The following is a 24,231-nucleotide window of genomic DNA, read 5'->3' on the forward strand; positions in this document are numbered from 1 at the left end:
TTTTTAAAGTACAAACAAGGCAGGCCGTATTGCGTTTTAAAATAATTTCGTTTTAGTGCTTTTAACTGTTGTCGGTGCTGAAAGTGAGTAGTTAATCATAAAATGAATCTATATTCGTTGAGCCAGCATTATTCGCTTAGTAAATTCAGTAGCAGTGTAAAAATATAGGAATTTTTAAATTGCAATTACGAAAAAGACTTGGATATTATAGATACAAATGAAAAGTGAGGTATTTACAAATAAATCTGTATTCAAATACGTATTCAATTAAAGTAGTATCTCTTGATTAAAATTTAAAACGGACTATTAATATTTTTGATATCAATATTTACATTGCTTCTGATTAAAGTGCGCTTGAAGACTGTTGAGTTTGGATGGCTTTTCACTGTAGCAGAGTTGAGAGAATTTTATTGTTCGATGTTTTCACCGTGGCTGCTACGCCCACACTCCGTCTTCCTCTAAACCTGAAAATAGTGAAAACTCATATCCCAATTTGCTGTTTAGATAATTCTGTGAATTTAGTTCTCATTATAATCACTTTTAATGATTGATTCATTTTTTTTGCCAATATTACGCCCATTGAGAATTAAATGCCTTGGAATTAAAGAAAGTACAGAAATTATTAGCAAGTCTATTTAGCAAGTTTTTATGCAATTTTTATTTTCAGTGTTCTGATAGATGTTGTAGTGAATTTATCAAATATGGATACTGTGTTACAAAAAAATTTAAATGGTGAAAATCAAATTCTATTTTGTGATATCTAACAATGCTGTATAGTGTGATGCAATAGATTAATCTTCTTTTTTAGACTTTGTTCAAACTCATCGTAGAATTTTCTTCGTTCTAATTAGAAGCTCTATATTTGTTTTTAATGCTCGATATTTCTGGTTGAAGTTTCACGAATCAACCATGGAGTAAAATGGGGTCTAGGATATTAGGTAAAAACTCGATTATTTTTTGTAGCCACTAGGCGAAAAATTTGAACTGAAGTTTTGTGAACATTTGGCGAATACCAATTAAAACACTTATAAGCGGTTCCTCGAAATCCACTTGACGCTATAAAGTACTCCAGTGCCCCTAACAAATGTTTCTACATGACAATAGCTTAAAAAACAGTTACAGTTTTCGTTAATATTGAGCATTTGTATCACTTCATTTTGTCCGTTCAGCATTTATGGAAACATTTTTCTCAATTTTTTTGTCCCATAACTCTATACTATTTAGAATAAAGCAATGAATAATTTTCATGTTTTCTATTCTTTCTTAATTTATTTGCCTTTGCCAAACACCTTTGCCGGATTGTTAAGGATAGGCAAAATAATTTGCAAAAATGATAAATTTTAATTGTGCTTTATTGATTCATTTTCATGTGAGGACATTTGTTAGAAACACTTATAGGAGTAAAGTGAATTTTGAAGTTCCATCCTTAAGTGCTTTAATTGGTAATAGCCTCATGTCCACAACACTTTAGTTCAAAATTTTTGCCTAATGGCTATAAAAAAATTTGTTTGCATAATCCAGTTTTCGCCTAATATCCCATCCACCGATGAAAGTGCCAATTTAATTCTGAAATGTCAGCTTTCTCAAAAGCTTGCTTTATGTTTTATAACATTGAAAAATAGACTTTTGGCATTGTTTTCTAGAAATCCCTTGTAGAAAGTTTTGTTTAAAAGATGTTTATCGCATTAAGGAGAAATAGAGCAATAGTAAATGATTGAAAATTTTTGTTAGCAATGGTTTTCTCCATTTTGTACTTCGCCCTTGATGTATTTTCCCTCTTTTGAAACTATTTCTTCAAAACTAACAGGATCGCACGTTCGAGTCTGTGCGTGGCCCATAATGTCCATGCAACATATTTCTTAATTTTGTAAAAAAAACTTTTCTCGATGAATAATGAAGTTGTCGTATTTCTCTTTTTGTAGATAAAATATCCATGCATTTTATTTCGTCTTTTTCTCAAATAATAAAGTGAGCTATCCTATCATCAGCTCTATAAACATCTTGTAAAGTCAAAATCAAACCATGAATTAACTAGAGCACAGGACATGATCTTCGGTTTTGGCGTAAGTATTCGCAGAAATTTAGAACAATTTTTTTTCACTTCTAAAAAAATTGACATCTCCTTTTGTTATTTGAAGTGCAAATAACCTGAGACTCCAGTAGTAATTCAGATGAATCAACTTTTTTTCCCAGTACTGTTTCAGCTAATCAAATGGAGGTCAAAAGAAGAGTATGATGAATAATATTAATATAATCATGTAAAGTGTCGAGAAAAACCGACGGAAGATTGAGTTAAAAAAGATAGCAACATTTTAAAATGCGTTTCCCAATTAATTGATTTTGATGTCGTTAAAATGCTTTGATTCAAACTGCCGATTAACTAGAGAAAATTAATCCATTTTTTATTTTGTATTTTGTTAAGTCATACGATTTTCTGTAAAAATAACGTCCGTTTTGATAATTTCAGTTCCGATATTTAGGGAGTTTTTGTTTTGTTACATCAGAACCAGAAGCTATATATGCCCCATGGAGATATTTTTGTCCAGCTTTCCTTAGATTTTTAAAACTGTTCTTTTTCAAACCTGAAATAAAACCGGTAATTTTAAAATAAAAAAATCAGAAGTGACCTGAATGAATTACAAAACTATTTGTTTCTATACCCTTTGTTTCTATACCATACGTTAAAAAGTGCAATTTTGACGGAAGACCTCCCATATAGACCTGTAATTTTTTTTAAATGTTGGACGACTACAAAAGTGTTCTTTGCCGGATAGTTTGTAGAGCTGAGTGTACGAAACAGTTATTTTCGGTCAACTTTGGACATAATTTTTGAGTTTTGGCATTAAAGCTTTGAAATTAAAAACTGCTTTGAAAATAGTTTTGGCTATTACTGATCTATAAAAGAGAAATCGACGATTATTATGAGAAGACAACTTACAGCTATTCTGAATCCTCTACGACTGTGACAGTAAATAATAAGAATTGATATCTAAGTGCGAGAATGAATAGAATGTTAACTCACAATCGAGCAAAGCGTGGCAAAAAGTGTCACATAAAAGGAGAAAGTTATTGGGAATGTTAATTTTGACATTAAAATTACGAGCACTGGTATTAGCGTGAACAGACTAATGTGCGTTCTTTGCTCTGATAACATTCTGAATGGCTTTGCAAAGATGTCCCTTTTGTGTGTGTTGATTCATATTCTTTACAAGTGTGTCAAATGCTTAACCGTAAATAATCATAGACTTTCCACAGTGCGTCTAATTTTCTCTTGCCCGTCAACAAATTAATCGTTTTCATAAGTTTATGTGAGCAACATGGCGTTTTTGCTTTCATAACGGTTTCAATGACAGTATATACGGGACTGGCCATAAATATTATGTCATAGTTACTAAAACTAACCATACAATATTGTAAGTGCGTAAAAGCATCCATTGTGGATGATAATATTCAGACATTGATTGAGGGAAATGTCGCCACTGTTGGTACTAATGAAAAAAATTTGGATCATGATATTTGGTGAATGGGTGTGGAGGATAACTGGATTGTTGATTAGTACCTCTGGAAGGCTTAGCTTTCCCACTGAGTTTGTTTTCTATTGCGTGTATCATTTTGGCCCTCTTTTCGTTCATGTCGCTCAGCTGTCTGAGTAATTTCTGTTTCTCTTCGTGAAGTCTTTTGAGGTCGCGAGTGACTATGGGGTTCGGAGTTCCTGCCGCCTAAATGAACATTTATTGCTTATACTGAAAATGAAATTCTGTGAGAAGTACTTTTTTACAAGTGAGCAAATATTGAAGTCACAGCACTATCTTAGAACAATTTTGAGTAATCTAACGTCAACCAGAATGCTGCCGATCATTTCGTGGATTTAGTTCCAGTTTTATTCTACAATTCTTGCACGATTTGCATTCTCGCTTCACCCGACGAGGTGCAAGGGATAGAAATGTGAGACGTTGAGAAATAGACACTTGTTGCGAAAAGAAATAGGGATGAAAACATGGTTAAGTGTGTTTTGTGGTCGTGTGTACCTCTAATAGGGAAATGTTGGCCTGTTTCTCGTTGATGGTTGCCAAGAGTACCTCCTGTCTCATCTGCAAAACCTCCTCAATCTGTCTCTTTCTGTCCATCTGCAGTTGCTGGACCTTAGCCTCTTTCTCTGTTATCTAATCAACGCCAAATTTAAACTTCGCATATGTTCAAATTAAAGCTACATAGAAACCAGAACCTATTAGCAAAAGTGAGAAACTGTTGTTTTGAGGGTCAAACTAACATGAACCCATATCTATCAATAAAGTGACCCGAAACTCTGTAGCTGAAATTTATAATAGCTGAGTCATTTAAATTTGTTCGATTATGTGAGTGGAAATTAGGACATGTTAATTGCGAACAGTCTCTGATCGTTTCTGATCATGGGGCTTTAGGAGGTTTTGGTGTTTTGTGTCTTACTACCAACAAAAGCAGCCTGGAGCAACCCCCATTCGAGGGTTGCTCATATTAGTTTGTGGTGTACCTGGAAGGCAAGGTCGGCTAGCTTCTTGTTGCTGATACTAATGGCTTTCTGCAGATCCTCATTGTCAACTTGCAGCTGTTCTATCTAAGCAAACACACTTTAATCTAATCTCTTTTTCCTCTCTTTCTCTCTTCTCTTTCCTTTTGTGTTATTGCCCCTGCTAATTTTTGAAATTTTCAGTTTTATAAAAAAAACATTGAAAAAACTGCAAAGTTGTCAACTTCTCACTCTGGTTTGTGCAATGGAAAATAAAATTTTGCAACAAGAAATTAAAAAAGGGGTTATCAAGAGTGATTTCATCCGCACAGTTTGAGTAAATATCCCTTACAAACGAAGAGCTGAGGTAAGTCGTTTACATATTCAGGCATCAATCCTAACATACCGGGAAAAATTGCCTAGAACTTTCCATCCGCGCGCATGATGGAACATGTTTGGGGAAAATGTGGCAAAAAGTGAGTTTAGGTTTACACATTTCTTACTACTACCTTCTGCTGAGCATGATTGGTGACTTTGTGGTGTTGGTCCAGTGCAGCCTCTCTGGCCACTGTGATTTTGGCCGTCTCTCCCAATGCTGCCTCTAGCTCCCCTATCCTCCTCTCTTTCTCAACTATTATCTCCTGAAGCTCTTGCACGTCGTGGATCACCTCACCTGTCAACTCTTTCATTTTTCATTATGATAAAGCATAAATCTTTCCTGAGATTGCAAGCACGCTCATTATCCATGGGCATCATCTACTTGTACTATTTAATAATTTAGCTATTGATTTTACAGATAAAATTGTAAAATATAAAATGCTTTAGTAAATATATAAATGTAGAGCTGGGAGTAGACCAAGTGTTGTGACGGGTATTTTAAATTTTTGAGTATTCTAGGTCATCTTCGAAAATATACAATACGTTCTTTACGATACCCTGAGAGCCTGTTTAGTCGTGTATAATAATAGCATTGTTTCATTAATTGCGCTTGTTAAATTTACCGACTCTTTGCTTATATTTTTCTGGGTTCGATATCTGCTACAGGCTACTGTTAAATCATGGTCTGTTGGCGTCTTTTAAGGTCAACTTGTAATAGGGTTCATGTTTTCGCCTAAAATATTGCAGCCTGCTTAGATTGCAATTCCAATCTGTGACGCCTCATTTGTGTTCGGAGGAATAGGATTCTGCTGGTTCCATTCTGTAAGATGAAGTTTCATGGTGGTTAAGTTTTACAGATTCCAAGACAAAAAGGTCTATTTTTTTAAAAAAGAAAGCTATCAGAAGTGAACGACCTTCACGTTTCCTGGCGTCATTGAGAAGTTGAGCATTGATGATTCTCTCGTCGTCTTTGCTCCTCTTGATTCCACTGAGTTTCTCTCTCACATTGTTCAGATTGGCCTCCAACTCACTCACACGTCTCTCGTGCGCTTTCTTCTCCTGGTCACTCCGCCTCACCACCTCACTCAGTTTGTCCAACTGACTTTGTGTCTTTGCTAACTCGTCTATGTAGTGGTTGACCTTCAAATTCATATTTGTAGATGGTTTCCAATATTTCATAGACTTGGTCTATGAACACGTCTTGGTTATAGTCTCTACTGTGATTGTACGTGACTACTATATGTTTTGAGACTCATGCTACAATTACCACTTCAAAAATTCTATTTTCTCTTGCTCCTGCAATGGTTGGACAAAATTCGCTGTCCAACTATTTTAATTTAATTCTCAAAGTAGAGTTTCTGTAATATTTATTTGTGGGCAACTTCATCTCAGTAAGCGATATTTTTAGTCTATTCTTACGTTTTCAGCAGTTTATTTTTGGAAGTGCATAAAAGTGAGCTGGATTATTAAATTAAGTATTAACTGTTTTGATAAACGATTCATACTACATATATTTTTTTAGAAGCAGAAAATTGACTAAGGCTTTTCTTCAGTTGCACTTTAGAGATTTTTGGTCTCGTTTCAAAATTATCTTGGTACGCGTTAAGGAAGGTGTAATTACTATGCTTGTTGTAATATTGTTGCTACCTGTTCCTCTAAAGCGTCGATCTGTTTATGCATCTCTTGTTTCTCTTTCACTAGTGACACTTTCTCATCGTTCAACTTGCGCACTTTCTTCTCTAGTTCTAGCAAGTCATCCTGTTTCTGCATCAGATTGTTGGTCAACATCTTGATCTGTGAGTCCTACAATCATTTTCCTATCATGCCAGGTGGACATTTTTAGATTCACAAGTCAACTAAATCCAGAAGTTACGCTATACTATATTATTATCGCTCTCTGTTTTTCTGAAATACATCAGAATTGATCACAAAATGATTTTCAACACAGGAATTGCTCATCATTTTTCTACTAAATATTTTTATTTATAATTTTTTTAAAATTAGTTTTTTTTTAGTGAGCGATTTTGGCAAGGGAAAAGTTTGCGCTAAAAGTTTGTGGTTCCGACTGTTATTTTGGTAGTTTGAATGGTAGTCAGTGTATAATGAAAGGAACGGACCTTTTTCATATTGGACACCATGAGACTGGAAGCTCGTTCACTCGTGTCATAAAGTTGGCTCTCTTTGTCTGACACCTGGGAAGTTAGCTCCTCGTTTTTCCCTTGTAATTCTTTACTTATCCTAGCGTATAAATCAACTTCTTCTATTCTCTCTTTTATATCTTTCTCTCTCTGCTCTTTTAAGTTCTCGATTTGTTTCTCTTTTTCGCCCAGAGTCTTTTCTAAGTTCTCCACAAGTTCCGTATGGCCTACAGTGTTGACAGTTTTTGCAGATAAGGTCTGAATTCTTGAATCCCGATCTTTAACTTGATCTTCTAACTGCGACACTTTTCTTTCAAGTTGGGTTATTTTCTTTTCCTTTGTTTGTACTACGTCCCGTAATTCCTGCTCAAAATTTGTCCTTTCAATCTGAATGTTGTCTAAATCCATAGACTTTTTCTGAAGTTGGATTTGCTTTTCTTGGAGTCTAGCTCTTGCGGCGTCTAAATCTGCTTTCAAAGAGCTGTTTTGTTGCTCTTTAGCTGATAAGGTTTCTCTTAGCACATTAATATGACTAGAATAATCCATGTTCTGTTTTGTCAGAATATCTAGCTTTGTCTGGGCAGCTATTAGTTCTGAATCTTTTCTTGAAATATCAGAACGAAGTTGTTCCACTTTATTTTTGAGAAAGTTCAGGTGTTCGCCATAAATCTGACTTTTACTGAAGTTATCTAAGTTGTTCATGTTTGAAATTCCGCTACTGATTCTGTATTTGTTGACCTCTTCTTCCAAATAATCGATTCTGTGTTGTAATGTTCGAATTGTGTCTTCCTTGTTTTCGAGCACTGCTTGATAAGACTGAAGTTTTGCTGTTAACTCGACCGTTGACGCGTTACTGGCTTGACCTGATGATGATGATCCCTGCAGAAATTCATAACCATTAATAACTAGTTGAGTGATAAGTCTACGTTAAAAAAGCACACGGTAATGCTTGTTTGTTTGAAGCAGTGCTTTTTAATGGGGGATTACGATTGGTATATTCGGTAAAGATACACAACACTTTTTATTACCCAAAAGAGGATCTGATTAACAATTTTATTCTTTTTGCGAATGAATTATTCGTAGAAACGGATACGCAGATACATGACTATTATTTGTAACAATAAGGGTAATAATTTGAGACGTATTTCACGTGTCATTTAAATATGGAAAAATCTGGTCTAGTAAATAAAAGGCGAAAAATACTGGGCTACAAAGCGGAATTACATTGTTAGCTTTCAAAAAATGTACTGAAAAAAATTGTAGGCCAAAATGTACGCTAGTACGTGCCAAAACGTACGTAATGTCATTAAAAATGAAAGTATTTTAGTCTTCCGTTGGGAAATAAACGTATTATTTCTTCCATTTCCTCCGCGAGATGCAAACGGGATGTGAAACAGAAATAATGGTAAGATGGTACTATGTTCGTGTGTTATTTTGTATCTTTGGTTAAGGATAGAAGCGTACTGCAAATCAGCAACATTTGCCCTGCTGCTGCTGCTGGTTTTAATAGAATTAATTCCCCGCCCTCCCCGTCGCTCCCACTTATTTTACCTTTTTGTCCCATTTATCAACATTTATCTTGTGCTCTTTTGAGAGTGAAAACGAGAAGGCCGTGAAAACGTGAACTTGATTTTGTTCATGCTTCAAATGTAAATTTGTCAGACGGGTGACAGAATTAGTTAGTGTAAGTACCTTTGTGCGACAGTTTTACTGTAGCATTTTTATGTTCTTACGCTCGTATACAATTTCACCTCCTTCTGACGATCGAGAAATTGGTACACGACAAGTGATTCAATTTGATTTTGAAGCTGTAAATGGCGAATATCAATGCATCTATTTGACGTCACAAATAGTGTCTAGCTCATAAATTGATTTATTACCCTTTGAATGTAGACTGCGCTACATCTTCGATGTTTCAAAATCCACCAACCTTAAAGCTCTTTGTATAATAGCAGGCAGTGCCTTTTTGCCTTTTTCGACAGTGCAGCAGAATTGTTCTTCACTGTAAAAAAATTGCTTTTATGTTTGAAAAAGTCATTATTGGTCAGAACGCCTTCAAGTATAAGCCTGTGTTTAGGTTAAAAAATTATCCGAATGTTAGCCGAATGCCAACCCATTCATAGTAAAATGTTTGGGCAGAACGCCTAGTGCGCAAATTTTACATTTTATATAGCATATTTGTATTTCGAATAGCTGTTGGTAAATAATGAACTGGTCTAACTCGTAAAATGTTTTCACGCGATTGTTTTTCTAATTAGCATTTTTGTGGAAAACTTTCTAATTAGCATTTGTGAACAAAATGCGTTTTCTTACTTTTATTATGGTTTGTATAATGGCCTGGAGAAAACAGCGCCGATAATATTACCCAATTTCTTTTTGATGTTGTTTAATTTCTCTCGAACGAAGTTTGAAGCAATTATTCTAAACGTGTGCGTCATAGCCCGTGTAGCTGATAGTTTACTCCTGGATTCTCATTCGCGAGGCCACGAGTTCGAACCCCCTTCTAAACTTATAGCCCGGCCAGTAGTTTGAGAGTAATCCGTCCGACGTTAGTCCGTTTATGTTTATAGTATTTGATTGTTTGTTTTTTATTTGAAAAAAATTGATCGGTCATTGGGAAAAGCAATTCTTGCTATCAACTTAAGCATGAAAATTGCAATATACTGATTATATTATACTATGTAAATAATGGTTTTAATAAATCTACCCCCATGGACCTTTATTGTCTGCACTGATTTTTTTTCAGTTTTCTAACATAAATGTGGACCCTGAAACGAGCAGAACTAGAATTATCGTATGCATAATCTTAAATCACCAGTAAATGTTATGGATAAAAAACTACGGTACTTTATAGAATGCACTAATTTTACCTGATAATTTTTGTAAACTACTTATGTACAAAACTTCTCTTGTAGTTCTTAATTTATGGTTTATGTGACTTCTTAAGTATAATTTTGTTTTTAAGTTTCCATTTTTTGTTTGCGTTGAAAAGATGAAGTTTTGAGAACACAATTCAGCAGTAGAATGTTTAAAAATGTAGCGTAGAATGTTTAATAATTAGTTTTTCCACGATTTTTTTTAAATTCACCTAAAATACTTGCAACCGTTGATTTTTGAACCAAACCGATTTTCTCCTCAATTGTTCAGTGCTTAGAATGCCAGCATCAAGAGAGCAGCTATAAGAAAAACAGCAGGTTCTTTTCATAGTATGGGGATTAACGCTAAATTGGAGTCCAGAGACGTATTGGGCAATCACTGGAGATGCAGCGGAAGATTGTTGCTGCCAAGCAGCGTGGAAAGTGAAGGGTTAGAGCAAGTGTATCGCAGAAGTGAGAACAGGATAGCATTCAAACATAGGAAGTTTTGAGTTTCTCTGAACGATTCAGGAATCACGAATTCCAAACTCAGTCGAAAACGCCAGCTATCGGAACCACAATTTTGTTCCTCTATTTGGCGAGGCAGTTTGAAAATAGTATCAGCGCATTCTCGTATATATAATTAGGTGTTAATTTTACCACAAAAACTCTTTGTTTTTCCTAGTGAAGTGTCCTGCCAACATAGAAAAACAATTTTCACAATAAAAGGATTCCTGAGTGCAAATTGTCGACTTTAGCACTTAGTAATAGGTCAATTTTTAAAGTTAATAGAACAGTTCCGCTAAAAAGTGTCAAAAAATCATCAGGTGTTGTTGGCAAAATTAGCTGTATGCAAAATTTGAACTGTGAATAAAGTTTTTGGGGGACATTAATTTTTTTTCAGGAGTTTGTGTGTAATGCCTTCAATAGTAATAACGGATAAAAGGTAGGGATAAGGTAGCTTCTATAGAGCATTGTCACAAGACTTTCTGATAAACCATCTAATTTGGTATCTAAACCAGATTATCAAAAATGAGAAAAGATGTATCTGTTGTTATTTTTATGGTTACGCCAGCTAATTGGATTATTTTTGCCCGTCATTTGTGGCTCATGTTGTATTTATCAAGAAGCTTTTATTCAGTTGAATTTTGGTTATTTTTTCTAATTTCTGAGTGAATGAACGTTATTTATTTGCGTTGTACACAATAAGATTTTGCCATTTTGTTGCATTAAGCTGTTATTAACTAGTCTTCAAATGGTGGTAAATAACATTTTTTATATTCTGTATACTGAAGTTTTCTTCCGCATCATGTCAGAGAACGTTCGATCACTTTGGTTTAATTCTGTTTAACAAAATATCGAAAATTTTTTATGGATTTTATGCAGGCCGTTCAAAATAATTTTATCTTTTTTTTTGTAAAACAAAAAGTTAATTCTTTTTGTTTGAATTACAAAAGAGACCGCTATGCAAAGTACTTATAGTTTGAAGCCGATATGCAACGACATTATCTAAACGGAAGCAATATCTAAATTCAGATACTGCTGCTATCCTTCTGGATGGGATCCATTAGAAAACCTTAAGCAAAATTGAACCTCCCCTAAGTGTGGCAAAACCAAGATGGTGGAAACATGTTTGGTTTGAATTCATTTTATTATTATTATTATTATACGAAGGAGTTTATCTAGGATGCATGTGATGATGATAAGGGATGATTTAGCCTTCAACCAACTTGGAAAGATTCTACAGTACGAATTTTTGTATGTCTTATCTATGACCAACCATTGCCCATTCTCAAGACTGAAAATTGTATCTGAAGTTATTTGCTTTCATCAGCAAACTTGATTAACTTAACCTACGTCACTTACATCCTACGTTATAGTTATTCAAAAGGCATTTATCTTGCTGAATTTTAACCAGCTACTCTTTCAGTGCATTAATTGCATTCATTTGCGCTACATAACCGAAATCTATCATTTTGTCAAACAACTGTTGAATTTTGAGCCATATTTATCTTAGAAAAAAATGGAAAAAATTAAACTCCTCAGAAATGGGTGCAATTGTGTAAGAAATGAATTTTCAATAAAAATTCACCTCATCTTCTTGCTCAAATATAACGACCGTTCAAAATTAATGAAGTATTGTTCTTAATGGTGAAAATAGTTGCAGACATTTGTGCTGTCCTGAACTTATTTTCAGGATTTTTTCGCGATGGGGGATATGGAAAGGTATTGAGAAAGTAAGAATGAATGACAGCTCACCGGATTAGAGTTGGCAGCAGCTGTGGCTGATGTTGTGTCCAAATGATGAATTAGATCCGCTTTCAAACTGTTCACTTCGTTCTCCTTCGTGTTCAGTTTCCCCCTCAGCTCACTAAGCTGACTTTCCAACTCGACATTTTTCAATTTGGTCTGACTGTAGTCTAAGTTGGTTTCCATGTTATTGGCCAGTCCTCTGTCTTGAATGATTTCTAGAAGCTTCTTTATACTTTGATCACGTGATGCTAAAGTTTCTTTTTGGGTTTCAATTCGAAGTTCCATTTCTTCTAGCGTTTTGCGCAGTAGAAATGCCTCGTTTTCCTTTTGATGCAGTTGAACTTTAAGTGCAGTAACTCTACCACCCTCCGATTCGTTTTGACTTGGATGATCTCGTTGATGTTGCAACTCTTCGTGTAGCTGTTGGATCACGACCGAATTGCGATCTGTTTCGGCTAAGAGTTTGTCGTAGTTTTGTTTCAACTGCTGGTACTTCTCATTGTCACTCATTCGGGCCATTCTTTCCTTTTTCAGTTCGGGATTCCAGAAACTCTTGATGCTAAGCTGACATTCTTCTAATTTGGCTTCCTTCGTCTGAAATTGAGCGAGTAATTAAAATGGGTAATTTAATTTGGTTACGGCCTGTAGGAAGTTGTGATGTTCCTACATGATGCTGATCCATTACTGTGGAGTGGCTGATTAGTTTTTTTTCGGTTGTTTCCCCCAAAGAGAGGGTAAATATTATATAGAACTTTCTTTTTCAAGCACCCAATGAGCGGAGAGCTCATACTCATCAAAATATCAGGATCAAGAAAGTAACAGAGAAATGAAGAGAAATACACGGGAATGCAATTGACTGTTTACTTTTTAATATAAACGTTCATTTCGTAAATATCACCACGTTGTTGAACAGGACCTTTTCCAACTTAGTTGTTATTATGAATTCTTAACGAAATGTAGAATTTTTATGTTCCATTTCCCAAAATATTGGGGTTGTATTATGGAACGGAAAAAAGTATTAGCGTTTTGATAAATGATTCCTGGATGTATTTATTTCGTACTGATTCTAGTTATATAACTTCAGGTCTAACATCTTCAGATGTAAGATACCTCTGATAGCTACATTCAACTGTTCGCGTGCAGAAAACTTATCTCAACATTGTTACACCGAGGGACAGGTGAATGAAATTTGCGCACGTGAATTAGCCCTATTTCAATTTGATCTATATTAATCTATCCGAACTAATTTAATAATATCAGCCAACCTTCAATTCGCCCTTAAGCCAATTGACCTGATCGCCCAAATCAGTGAGCATAGGTGGTTGCTGTGTCACTATACCCCCCGCTTGGCCTGCAACATTAGCAGATTGGACTTGGTGATGAGGCGAGAGCAAAGTCACTCCCTGCTGGGCAGCCATCTGTGTAGCAGGTTGTAGGAAGTGGGGCGATACAGACACTGGGTTGTTTTGATGAGGTCCGTTTGCCAGTAAACCCTGGGCGGACTGTGTTTGATGTTGTTGTTGTTGGGTGGGTTGCTGGGCTAATAAGTGCACGTTGGGAGGAGAGAAGGCGCTGCCTCCATTCATGTAGGGTACCCCAGAAGCGCCTACAGGGCCACCAGTCGCAAGGTTACTGGGAATCATTGTAGGGGGTTGAGGGATTAAATTGATGGCCCCTCCTCCACCCGCTACTACCGCCCCCGTTTGGGAATTTGGCCCACCGGGTATAATGTTCTGTGCTTGCATCAATTGGGATGGGCTGTACATCATGGTACAGTTGGAACTCTCTCTCTCTCTCTCTCTCTCTCTCTCTCTCTCTCTCTCTCTTCAAGGTTTCTCTGCTGTATAATATTGTGGCGCGTTCGTGTTTGTTGAGCGTCTTTGTGGGTTATTTAAATTTGGCTCAATAGATGTGCTTGATTATTCAAAATGGAACAGGAAATGATCCCCATTCTGTTCCGCAATCGATATGCGTTTGGTAGGGAATACTTCAGAGGCGGGAGGGAAATGAGGCAAAAAATATTGTCTCATAGTTTGGAGGAACGTGCGTAAATGGATATGGAAGGGATGAACACAATTCCCAAGGCGATCAATTGTGATCTAATAAAACTGTCATTGAATTTACTTCATTCTGCCAAATTGCTCCTCTGTCTTTTCTTCTATTATCTCGAGAAATTTGCTTAATTTACTCGCTAATTGGTGTAATAGAAGTTCATTTACAGAAGATAAAAAGTAGCCTTGTTTTTGTAGCGGAAATTTTGTCTAACGTTTTTTTTTTGAAAGGAAATGAGATGATAAAGAACCGAAGTTTTTGCTAGAATTTAGATCCTAATTCTATTTCAGCTGTTTCAAACGTGGTTTGAAACTGACCGACAATTCAAATTTCTAGAATGAGAGACTCAGCGAGTTTAGCTTAAGGCTCGCATTGGAACAATAATTAATTTAGACAGTTTTGGCATATTATACTGATGATTTTTGTAAGAAATAGTGCTGGTAATTTTGCCAATCTTGTAATAGGAACTCGAGTATAATTTATTTTGCAACAAATTGAAACTTTTGAGCAAAAGAGTTAAATTTTATCAAATGTTAACCAATTTATTAAATTATTTTCATATTGCCGTTGCGCAGAAATGCGTAAAGAAAAGAAAAAAATATTTAAAGCTGCTAAATCGATTCCATTGTAGCTAAGAGATATTAAGTGAAATTTGGCACTCGAGTATTTAAAGGTATAAAGCTCGTCAGAAAAGTTAGGAAAAGTCAAATAATAAAAAAGGAACGGTAAGGCAGCAATAAGTGGATATAAAATGTAGCGCCAAAGTGAGTTTGGAATATTTTCGCACGCCGTTATTGTAGAGGTAGGATTCGTGGTTTATTTTTCACATGAACTGAAAATGGCGTTTCAAATTTACTTCATATTAAGTGTGTAAGGCTGCTGTATTGTGCTATATATGAATGCATGTATGCTAGGAATACATGGTGTGTAAGCGGTAGTATTCATACACGAGCACATTATGATGGTAGGATGGATAGATCTGTGCGATGGATTTTAGGGAATAAAGAATAATGCAGAATACCATCCAAATAGAGCATTCTAAGGGAAAGGGAAAACAGGACCGATTGACTAAAAAGGCACTCCAAATTTACTCATTCTAAGCGCTCTGAAGAATTAGAAAGAAAAAGAAAGAACTAGAGAGAATAGGGGATGTTTTAAAGCATACATGGCCTACTGTGGTGTGGATTTTTAGACAACTGTAGGAAATACAACGTGCTCTTTATTGTTGTTCAACCACCGCCACCCACCCACCCACCTCCCCCCCCCCCCCCCCCCCCCACCCATTCCCCCGATGTCCTCAATGGGATAAACTGAGCTGAAGGATTTTGTGTCTTGAGCCTTCTTGCTTTATTCCGCTTTTTGCTGCGCTTGACTAATAGAATTTATTTGCATTTACAAATGCAGCTTGCACTCATTAGTAGCTCAATATAGGCCAACTTACACGCACGCGGGCCTTTGCAACAGGGAAAATAGGAGCAAGGGAAATAAAATTACTGCTGAAATATGGGTGGGGGCTAAAGCGGGGGTGGGGGAGGGTAATGTTGTGATCAGTGCGCCAACTAGGCGCAATATGAAAGGAAGTCATAACCATTCTGCCCAGATGGTCAAAAGTGAAAGCACTCACGGGGGGGGGGGGGATGGGGGTATAGCTGTAGCTGTATACAGTTGAAGTTGAAAATTAGCATTTTTCTCCCTCCAAACTGACACAAATCTATTTTCTTTTGTTCACGAACGCGCCAACGTGCAGAAGCGAGCATTAAAGCTACGGTTTGTACTTGTGGCGGGATAATTCACGTGCGAGCAAACGCTGTGCTCGGTTGTTGTTTTTGGAGCGAGCGAAAAGCAAACAAAAAGAGATGGAAAAATGTTTTGTTTCCAATGAAGAAAATTTTTATCAGTTCCGTGGAAAACGTGATTAAACCATTAAAGCATAGCTGATAGTTACGTGTACTGATTTTTTCATTGTTGTTAGTTTGCTGTTTATTTTAGAGCATCGAGGCACATGATATAATCAGCAGTTGAATGAGCTCTGATTAGAAGTTTTTTAAAGGGTAATTTTTGGTACAAAATTATGCGGTTGAAGTATAATTATTAGAGGGTAATTGCACGGCATCAATCAAAAGGACGCAAGATTGATGGACGCAAGATTGGAGGAAAGTGGACTAGGATTCAAAAATACTCTGTGACCGCTCAAAGAGCTAAAACTTGTGTTTGATAACTTGAAATATTTAAACTAAAAGCACATACATGGTCACAATAGAGAAGTTAAAAGATAGCAGAGTAAAAGATACCAGGTTACCTTTAGCAGCTAAATTCCATGCATCTTTTGCTAAATTCCATGCTTGAAAAGGCATGATAGCTCTCCTGTAGTTAGATTCCAGTTCCCGTATGTCATGCTGATTTGGGTGAATACCATCGGGGCAGAGGTGTCGAGTTCTGAATTTCTAATGTGAAAAAAATGCTTTATTGATTTCTCTTGCAATGTCATGAAAACAGTCATTTAAGCTGTGCAAATCTGTTGGCTATCCTTGAAGAGCAACAAATTTCATTTTTCTTTTTTGAAAGCCGTTTAACTTCAGCTTGGTAATTAAATAAGGATTTCGTCCATTGTCTCAGCTAATCCCATCAGTGATTTGTTGGCATTATCGTACATTTTATTCGTACCATTACAGTAACATTTTGACTCCATTTTCAGGTAAATTGTTGAAGATACTTAAGATACCATCGCCCCCACATGGTAGATATGCAGCCTCCATGGCATCGTGGAACACTTTTCGATAAGCACCCCAAAAACTAACGATGATCCGAGAGTACAGATAAAGAAGGCTGCTTTTAATTTTGCCGGGCTAAATTTGAAAAAGCGCGTGGACCATATGAGCTTCAGATTTTAACCAGAGTGAGCTTCCATTTATTTTGCTCTCCTGTTTTCGTTCCTGTAGATTAGTTAAGCAAAAGTAAGAAGTTTAAAGTCAACTCCCTGAGCCATTGGTAACCAATGTAGAAGATATAGGTAATCGGCTGGCAGCATTTTGTACTCTTTGTAATTTTTCAGCTAAAATTTGTTTATTGCAGCAGGAATTGAGTTGCAATAACTGAGTCTAGATCTAGTCTAGATCGAGTCTAATCAAATTTTCGTCCGGCGAATCTTCTAATCCCACGAAAAAGGTAGTACCTTTGTTAAATTTTCGGAGTTCGTTGTAGAGCTGATCACAGATTTTTTATGAGGAGACCTCGTCAGTTAATCCGTCAGTCTTAAATTTTTGTGCATTCTATACTTTTGAGAAATACTTATTTAGTAATTAAAATGGAGCTAACGCAGCTCTTTTGCAACGTTGAGTTTGCACACCAATCTTTTTGCCTACTAAGGAGTAAGAAGCCCTAATCAGCTGAATCAATTTGAAGAGGAGAGTTTGATGTACATATTTTTTTGGAACTACAGGCCTAAGAGGCTTCAACACATCTTCATAGTCAATGCGAATGATCTTCAATATGTTTCCTGTTTACTTAGGTTTGCAAAGTAAAACAAACGTTTCATTTTTCTTTACCTGACACTCAATCAGTCTTATTAATATTATTGGTGTTATTAATAGCCGCCCTAATCTTCTCAGCCGGCTATTATAATTCTCTTATTTTTTTTAACAATCCAAAGTATTTAGATTTTATTGGTGTGCTGTCTTTTTAGGACTCGAAGAGTATTGGTGGAGCGTCTTTTTTGATCGAATTTTTTTGGAAGGTATTCAAAGCAGGATGTATAAGTCAATGCCAGACGTTTTCTTAGTGTTTTCTTTAGCTTTTCAGATAAAGTGGTTTTTCTAAACCTTATTAAGAAGTAATTGTTTGTTTGGGAGTTTTTCTGACAATCTCAATAATGAATTATAGTTTTATATGTAATCTATTTTTGTGATTTTGCAGTTTTGGACGCTTTTATATCGGTTTTGTACTTTTTTCAAGTTTTTAGTGACCCACCAAAATTTTCTGGTTGAAATTAGTATTCGCAAAGTAAAGAGTCTAAATTTCAAGTTTTTTCCAAAATTCTTTGATTTTTTAAAGTTTTTGGACTAATTACTGTTTTTTCCGCCTTTCAGAGTATTTTTTGTCAATTGTTCAATTAGGGTTGGTTACAGGGTTGATGTTACTAAGAGAAAACAATTAAAGGTTTAATAGCAAATTTTTTAAATAAAATAAATCAATTTGGGTTTTTTAAAGTTTTTTTCGTTCTCTTACTTCAAGGTTTTAGAAATTTGGGTATCTTGTGGTTGCTCAGCAGATAAACAGAAACTGCTTTTTGTTTCAAAGATCTGTTGAGACTCTACAGGTCAGGGAGTATTATTAAAAATTTAATAGGTTTCGCAGATTTTGTCCCTTAATTTTGCTTTTTCTAGTTTTTCGGGACATATCGCTTGTTATGTGTTTTTTTAATATCCTCCTTTTTTTTCAGTTCCCTATAATAGTGGCCTTTTTCACTTCAATTTATAAAAATTTGTTTCAGTGTGCCTTGTTTCACAGCTTGCTCAACATTTTGGGTAAAATCTTTCTGGCTTCTCTAGGTTGTTTTCAGTCGTCTCTCATTCTGTTCAAATTGATTTGGAACACCAGTTGCTCAGAAACCCACTCCAGAATCAACGGAGCCATTATTGGAAAACCAAATGAGAAATAGAAACGGGATCAACTCATAAAACCCAATTTTAGTTGCCCGCTACTGGAACATTGTTATTATAAATTTGTCAATATCTAATGCTTACTGGTATTGATGATAATCTCTGTATCCCCTCATCAGGAAACAGGAGTTTGTCCAACTTTGGATTTGCGTCAACATAGCTAACACTCAAATGTTTTTCTACAATATTATTTTTTTGCCTTTCAATGCCGCTCCGATTTATGGCAAACAATGGTGGCTATTTTCCAGCAACCTGCCCGGTATGTTTTCTAACCTGCAGAGTGTTACTAAGCATAAATTTAGTGCATTAGAAAATTTGGTATCGAAATTTATTATTGGATTGCAAGTATTCCTGAAAAAATTGCAACGATTAAGTTTTTACTTTTTCTTTTCCTTTCTAATTTGTTTCCTCTATTTGTTTTATTTTTCTAATTGACTGGTACAATGAAGTAAATGACTTTGCTAGTTTATTAATTGGTTGGCTAGAGTTTACCTTATGTTCTACATCGAATAGATTCCAGAGACGTTCCGTTAAGTTTTTCTTAAGCTGTGTTCACGTTTTTCCGCCTTTTTTACGTTACTGAGGAGTCAAATTAGAATGAAGAATTTAGTCACGCTGGAGTAGTATAAAGAAAAAAAAGCGATTAGGTTTGAAGCGATATTTCTGTATTTAAAGTAGCTTTAGAGTTGAGAAATCGTTGTTTGAGGAAATTTTTAGCCTTTGAAAGCGAATTTGACTTCTGTGGTGATTTGACTTGTTTTCAGTGTTTGCTTTTCTGCTTACTGTTAAAATCACGCATAATTGATTTAGTTGCGATAATTTCAAGTGCTCGAATTCCTCAGGGGGCAGTTTATGCTTTTTATGACTTTGACACCATTTTTTGTCATAAAAATGTGTAATAATAGTTTTTTGGCCATTTTTTATTAATTATTCTGTGGTCTTATTTCTTAGATCCGATATTGAGAGCTTTCATTGGTTGCTTAATGATCCGTAAATTAACATAGTTAGTGATTTGATTGAATAACTGGTGTGTTTCTTGACTTTTAAATTACTTTTTCTCAAAAATTTAATTTGATTTTTTTCTTTTTATGAGCGTTTGCTGTAGTTTTGGTTGTGTTATCATTTAAAAAAATTAACGAGGAGTCTCATAAATTGCTAATAAGGGATATTTTATTTGAAATCTTTGTTGCAGTTCGAATATAACGCTTTCTATGATTTTGCCACTAATTGTTTTTGAGAAAACATTCTCTAATTTTTGAATTTCGCGAGTTTCTTGTTCACATTTTTGCTTTATATCTTAGTCTCGTTAATGAAGGGTGCGATTAGTCTCGTCTGATGCGAACAGTTCCTAAATTATTTTAATTAACTGTCTGAGTTAATGGCTTTTGTCTTTTATGACTTATACGCTTTTAGTTTTCAGAAAATTCCTTAAATTTTTGAGTGTTGCTAGTATTTGTTGTACCAATGGAAACAACCGTTCCAGTACATAACCCAATTTTAGTTGCCCGCTACTGGAACATTGTTATTATAAATTTGTCAATATCTAATGCTTATTGGTAGTGATGATAGTCTCTGTATCCCCTCATCATTGATAGTCTCTGTATCCCCTCATTAGGAAACAGGAGTTTGTCCAACTTTAGATTTGCGTCAACATAGCTAACACTCAAATGTTTTTCTACAATAGTATTTTTTTGCCTCCGATTTATGGCAAACAATGGTGGCTATTTTCCAGCAACCTGCCCGGTATGTTTTCTAACCTGCAGAGTGTTACTAAGCATAAATTTAGTGCATTAGAAAATTTGGTATCGAAGTTTATTATTGGATTGCAAGTATTCCTGAAAAATTGCAACGATTAAGTTTTTACTTTTTTCTTTTCCTTTCTAGTTTGTTTCCTCTATTTGTTTTTTTTTTGTAATTGACTGGTACAATGTAGTAAATGACTTTGCTAGTTTATTTATTGGTTGGCTAGAGTATACCTTATGTTCTACATCGAGTAGATTCCGGGGACTTCCGTTAAGTTTTTCTTGAGCTGTGTTCACCTTTTTCCGCCTTTTTTACGTTACTGAGGAGTCAAATTAGAATGAAGAATTTAGTCACGCTGGAGTCATTTAGAGGAAAAAAACGATTAGGTTTGAAGCGATATTTCTGTATATAAATTAGCTTTAGAGTCGAGAAATCGTTGTTTAAGGAAATTTTTAACCTTTGAAAGCGAATTTTTTTCTTTTGTGGTGATTTGACTTCTGTTTTCAGTGTTTGCTTTCCTGCTTACTCTTAAAATGACGCATATTTGATCTATTTGCGATAATTTCAAGTGCTCGAATTCCTCAGCGGGCAGTTTATGCTTTTTATGACTTTGACACTATTTTTTGTCATAAAAATGTGTAATAATAGATTTTTGGCCATTTTCTATTAATTATTCTGCGGTCTTATTTCTTAGATCCGATATTGAGAGTTTTCATTGGTTGCTTAATGACCCTTAAAATAACCTAATTAGTGATTTGACTGAATAACTGGTGTGTTTCTTGACTTTGAAATTACTTTTTCTCAAAAGTTTGATTTGATTTTTTTCTTTGTATGAGCTTTTGCTGTAGTTTTGGTTGTGTTATCATTTAAAAAAAATAACGAGGAGTCTCATAAATTGCTAATAAGGGTTATTTCCTTTGAAATCTTTGTTGCAGTTCCAAGATAACGCTCTCTATGATTTTTCCACTAATTGTTTTTGATAAAACATTCTCTAATTTTTGAGTTTCGCGAGTTTCTTGTTCACATTTTTGCTTTATCTCTTAGTCTCGTTAATGAAGGGTGCGATTAGTCTCGTCTGATGCGAACAATTAGTAAATTATTTGAATAAACTGTCTGAGTTAATGGCTTTTGCCTTTTATGACTTGTACGCTTTTAGTTATCAGAAATTTTATTAAATTTTTGAGTGTTGCTAGTATTTGTTGTACCAGTGGAAACAACCGTTCCAGTACATAGCTGTTGTTTTCATGTAGTTTGTATTCAATTGTTCTAAAAAGGTATTTAATAGCTCTAGTCGAGTTCCTTGAGTTCTTAACAGTCGTTTTTTTTTCAATTTAGCACTTTCTTTAAAAATTGAGTTTATTTTTTAGTTTTCTTTGTTTCGTTTCTATTGTGGCCCTATCGGTAAGTCTCAAGAGTTACAATTTTTTTAGAACTGCTGGAAGGTGTTTTTTACTTCTAAAATTTTACAATATGCTGCCGTTAAGGAGGTTGGCATGTAGTTTTGAGCTTTCCTTACCCCATCCACAGAGGTTCTGATTGTTGCAATCTTTTTTTAATTCCTCTCCTTTTATTTCTTTCATTTTTTTCCACAATGGCATTGTTTTGTGTACTCAATATAGAATGCGTAAAGTCCACATTTTGCCATATTTATAAATTCTTAAAACACTAAATCCTGAAAAACTTTTCTGTTTTTAGATTTTTTTTGAAATTTTGTGGATATAGAGTGGAAGGCGTTGTTGTCCAACTTATTGTGATCTTGCTGTTACAATGCTAGTTTTTAGGTACTTGACTAAGTTAATTCTTTCGATTGTAATTCGAGATTTTTCCTGCTATGTTTTCTTTACTTCGTAGAACAAAAATTGTTTCGATTTACCTCATTTTGCCGCTTTTTAGACAATTTGCATAAATTTTTTTGAATTGTTTAAGCTTGTTTCAGCTTTCTCTCAATCTGCTCAAAATGATTTTAAACCGCAGTTGCTCAATAGAGCAATTCGAAATAAACAGAGTCCGTATACAAACCGAAATCAGAAATGGAAACGCGATAAACCGATCAAGCCCAATTTTAGATTACCTTTATTTTAACTTTGTTCTTTTATTTCGTAGTTATCAGCTCTGTCGATAGTTAGAATTGATACTAGTTAAGAAACCGGATTATATTCAATTACGAATAGACATCAAAATAGTTAGGACTTTGAAAACGTTTTTGTACAAAAATTATTTTTTTTTCATTATTTTCTTCTATTCTTTCGATCCCGATCGTGGTTAGTGAATTAACAGCAACTATTGTCCGGCAGTTTGATTGTGTGTTTAGTTTTATTATTGATTCGCGAACTAAGTTTGCGGCAATTTTTGGGCTCTGTTGGAATTTTCCTCCTGCCGATTTGGCTTCTGTCTTCATAATTGGAATAAGGACCAAGTAAAGCTGCTCCACAGTACTGTCAGGCTTAGTAGTTTTCAAGTTTTACGGTTAAGAATCTTTGTAAATTAATGTTTAGATCAGGGGTGGATAGAGAGAAACACAGAGAAAAACACTTATTCGTCCGAATATTTTGTATATCGACTGATTTATAGGAAAAACTGTGGCTTTCAAGTTTGACATTTTTTTGAATATGATAACTAGTAATACACAACACATTTAGTTTAATGTTCAGGAACAAAAGAGAAATCAACTTTACTATAGCTCATCAAAACTTAAGTGAAATTTTTAATTAAGCGATTGCAGTTTTTTCGCTTTTTCCTGTCCACGTCGGAAAGTTTATCGTACTTTTTAAAAACGCACTGTTACAAATATAAAACTTTTTTATGAACTGAGTTTTTGCGCGGCAATGGAGTATGATTTCATGCGCCCTGGAGTTGGGAACTGGAAATTGGAGAGAGCTTTTGATATGTTTTTAAATCAAATTTGAGAAAAAACTGAATTGAGTGATAATGAATTATTTGACTTGCGGTAGGTATTTTGTTTTTTCTATATTTGTAAATTCAGCTGTTTTTCTTGAGATCAAGAGCAGTCCAGATCGCTTATTTTTTTCTTTCTCGATTTTAGTGACTAATTCATTAATGCAGCAATTGAGAAGTAGACAGTGGTAATGAATGTTGCCTTGAACTAAGGACTTTATCAAAAAGAAATCTTGTCCGATGTGAGAACGCATCTCAGGAGTTCCAAACTGCTTGAATTTTGAGTGCTTTTTTACAGAATATGATCAGTGTTTTTTGAAATTGAGATAGTTCTCAACGATCAAGATATTGGTATATGATGATTGCTCGAAGTGTTGCCCATCGAAGATTCAATTTATTTTCAATTGAAGAGTTGACGTTGTTTTCACTGAAGAGTTAAAATTTGGTCTTTTCGACACTGATGATTAATTTGTTTGAATGGAAACTAACGATGTTTTTTATATTTTATTCAACTTTCAACTTTGCTGTTTGGGAGTTAGAATTCGAGCATAATAATTTTTATCATCTGCGTATTGTATCATTATACATTGACCAGCAATGGTTTTTGAGACATCGTTTATTTAAAGATTGAAAAGTAGGGGGCCCAAAACAGTTCACTTTGGCACTCCCTGCCCAACTATAATCCAATAGGATTTGATATCGACCCTTTGTTGCCGTTGAATTAGAAATGGTTTACTTACATCTGTTGCGTTATTAACGATTCCAATTTTGTT

The 24,231-nt window shown here is 35.0% G+C and overlaps 2 protein-coding genes across 5 annotated transcripts in view; one reads left to right on the forward strand and one right to left on the reverse strand.

The window, feature by feature from the left end:
- Nucleotides 1-24,231, forward strand: part of LOC142340177 (uncharacterized) — a 172,538-nt gene that overhangs the window by 83,951 nt on the left and 64,356 nt on the right. The window lies entirely within an intron of this gene.
- Nucleotides 168-15,394, reverse strand: LOC142340165 (ERC protein 2-like). Of its 2 annotated transcripts, none has more exons than XR_012759056.1 (10): nucleotides 13,376-15,394; nucleotides 12,117-12,704; nucleotides 6,982-7,881; nucleotides 6,512-6,667; nucleotides 5,779-6,004; nucleotides 4,996-5,159; nucleotides 4,511-4,594; nucleotides 4,029-4,163; nucleotides 2,939-3,719; nucleotides 168-464 (listed from the first exon to the last, which is right to left on the reverse strand). XR_012759056.1 is itself a non-coding variant. In XM_075390676.1 (10 exons), exons 1-10 carry the CDS (start codon nucleotides 13,877-13,879, stop codon nucleotides 436-438), a joined length of 2,946 nt encoding a protein of 981 aa, XP_075246791.1. In that variant the 5' UTR covers nucleotides 13,880-15,393; the 3' UTR covers nucleotides 168-435. The 2 variants fall into 2 exon arrangements, 1 of the variants encoding a protein (XP_075246791.1); XM_075390676.1 differs by having other exon boundaries at nucleotides 3,560-3,719; nucleotides 13,376-15,393.

This window comes from Convolutriloba macropyga, chromosome 1 (genome assembly GCF_964194025.1).
Source record: "Convolutriloba macropyga chromosome 1, txConMacr16.3, whole genome shotgun sequence".
NCBI classification, from domain to species: Eukaryota; Metazoa; Xenacoelomorpha; order Acoela; family Convolutidae; genus Convolutriloba; species Convolutriloba macropyga.